The 1491-nt window shown below is 33.9% G+C and overlaps 1 protein-coding gene across 2 annotated transcripts in view; it reads right to left on the minus strand.

The window, feature by feature from the left end:
• fmn2b (formin 2b) overlaps positions 1 to 1491 on the minus strand; it is a 58828-nt gene that overhangs the window by 34192 nt on the left and 23145 nt on the right. The window contains exon 6 of one of the 2 annotated variants that reach the window (XM_016521474.1): positions 367 to 384. The exons of the other annotated variant lie outside the window; for it this stretch is intronic. Coding sequence (XP_016376960.1) covers positions 367 to 384 — 18 coding nt within the window. The remainder of the gene's footprint in view (positions 1 to 366; positions 385 to 1491) is intronic. 2 annotated transcript variants of the gene reach the window in all.

A 1491-nucleotide genomic window follows, 5' to 3' on the forward strand; every position in this document is an offset into this window, starting at 1 on the left:
ATAAAAAGTTAATATATTTTTTAAAAATCATGTGTCCAGATGTTTGACTAGAAATCACACAACGCATGGCACAAAGGATGATGGGCAGAAAAACACTGACACTGATCCTCAACATGCAGTGAGTTATTAATTCTGTCCTGTATGATCATGTGAATGATGTGAATATGATCGGTGCTGATGAGGACTGAGGGAGTGAAAGATGAGTGCTGCTTGTTGCTAGGCAACATTAGTAAACAAACATCAGCATGTGGGGGAAAAAAAGCCTAAAATGAATTCAAATGTTGCAATATTTCTGAAGTAAAGCTCAGCCGGTGACGGGGTTGAAATGGGGCGATGGCACAGATGACATGAGCGTGAGTTACTCACCCTCCTGCTCCTCAACCGCTGCAAACGCACAAATAATAAGAAAAATAACCCAGTTTAGACATTCAGAACCCTTAAGACTTAAATGACACCGCAGCAGACTCTGAGAACACTCACATCCTGTTTCTGAAGATCTAAAAGATGGAGCTCAACTACAACGAGAACTAACAGAGCTTCTGCTACAAATAGAGGACAAATAAAGACCTGAAATCTTGAAAGAATCCACCTTAGGAGACAAGACTCAACATTATACCAGCCATTATATTTTTCATTTTACATGAGATTTGGGTTTTGTTTTAAGCCGTGATGTGTGTGATTTAGCTATTTTATTTAAAAAACAAAAAACGATTTTCAAATAAACAATGTCACAAAGAAAAATGTATTGCATAAAGAGGAATGTTTCTAACAATAACGTTAGCTGAATGCTTGAGTTTGAACAATATAGTCAGAAATACGCTTCTTGTAAAAAAAAAAAAAAATTATATAAATAATAATATTATTATTATTATTAATATAGTATTATTGACATCATCTATAGTTCAGTAAATATTGCCAAGGTAACATTTCTGGAAAAAATTAATAAATATAAATAAATAAAACTGACAAACATACAACAAAATCACTAAAACTTCAACTAAAAGTAAAATGCAAACAGGAAATATTAAACAAAATATAAACTTAAATATAATTCAAAATACTAAAAATATAATGATACAAAAAAGAAAAAAAAAATCAAATATTATTAACTAAAACTAACAAAAAAAAGACAAAAAAAAAATATATATATATTTATGCATGCGAGTGTGTGCGTGCGAGTGAGTGTGTGCATGTGTGTGTGTGTGTGTGTGCGTGCGAGTGAGTGAGTGCGTGCGTGCGTGCGTGCGTGCGTGTGTGTGTGTGTGTGTGTGTGAAATACTAAAAATATAATGATACAAAAAAGAAAAAAAAAATCAAATATTATTAACTAAAACTAACAAAAAAAAGACAAAAAAAAAATATATATATATTTATGCATGCGAGTGTGTGCGTGCGAGTGAGTGTGTGCATGTGTGTGTGTGTGTGTGTGCGTGCGAGTGAGTGAGTGCGTGCGTGCGTGCGTGCGTGCGTGTGTGTGTGTGTGTGTGTGTG

Source organism: Sinocyclocheilus rhinocerous, unplaced genomic scaffold, assembly GCF_001515625.1.
Source record: "Sinocyclocheilus rhinocerous isolate Xijiao unplaced genomic scaffold, SAMN03320098_v1.1 scaffold852, whole genome shotgun sequence".
NCBI classification, from domain to species: domain Eukaryota; kingdom Metazoa; phylum Chordata; class Actinopteri; order Cypriniformes; family Cyprinidae; genus Sinocyclocheilus; species Sinocyclocheilus rhinocerous.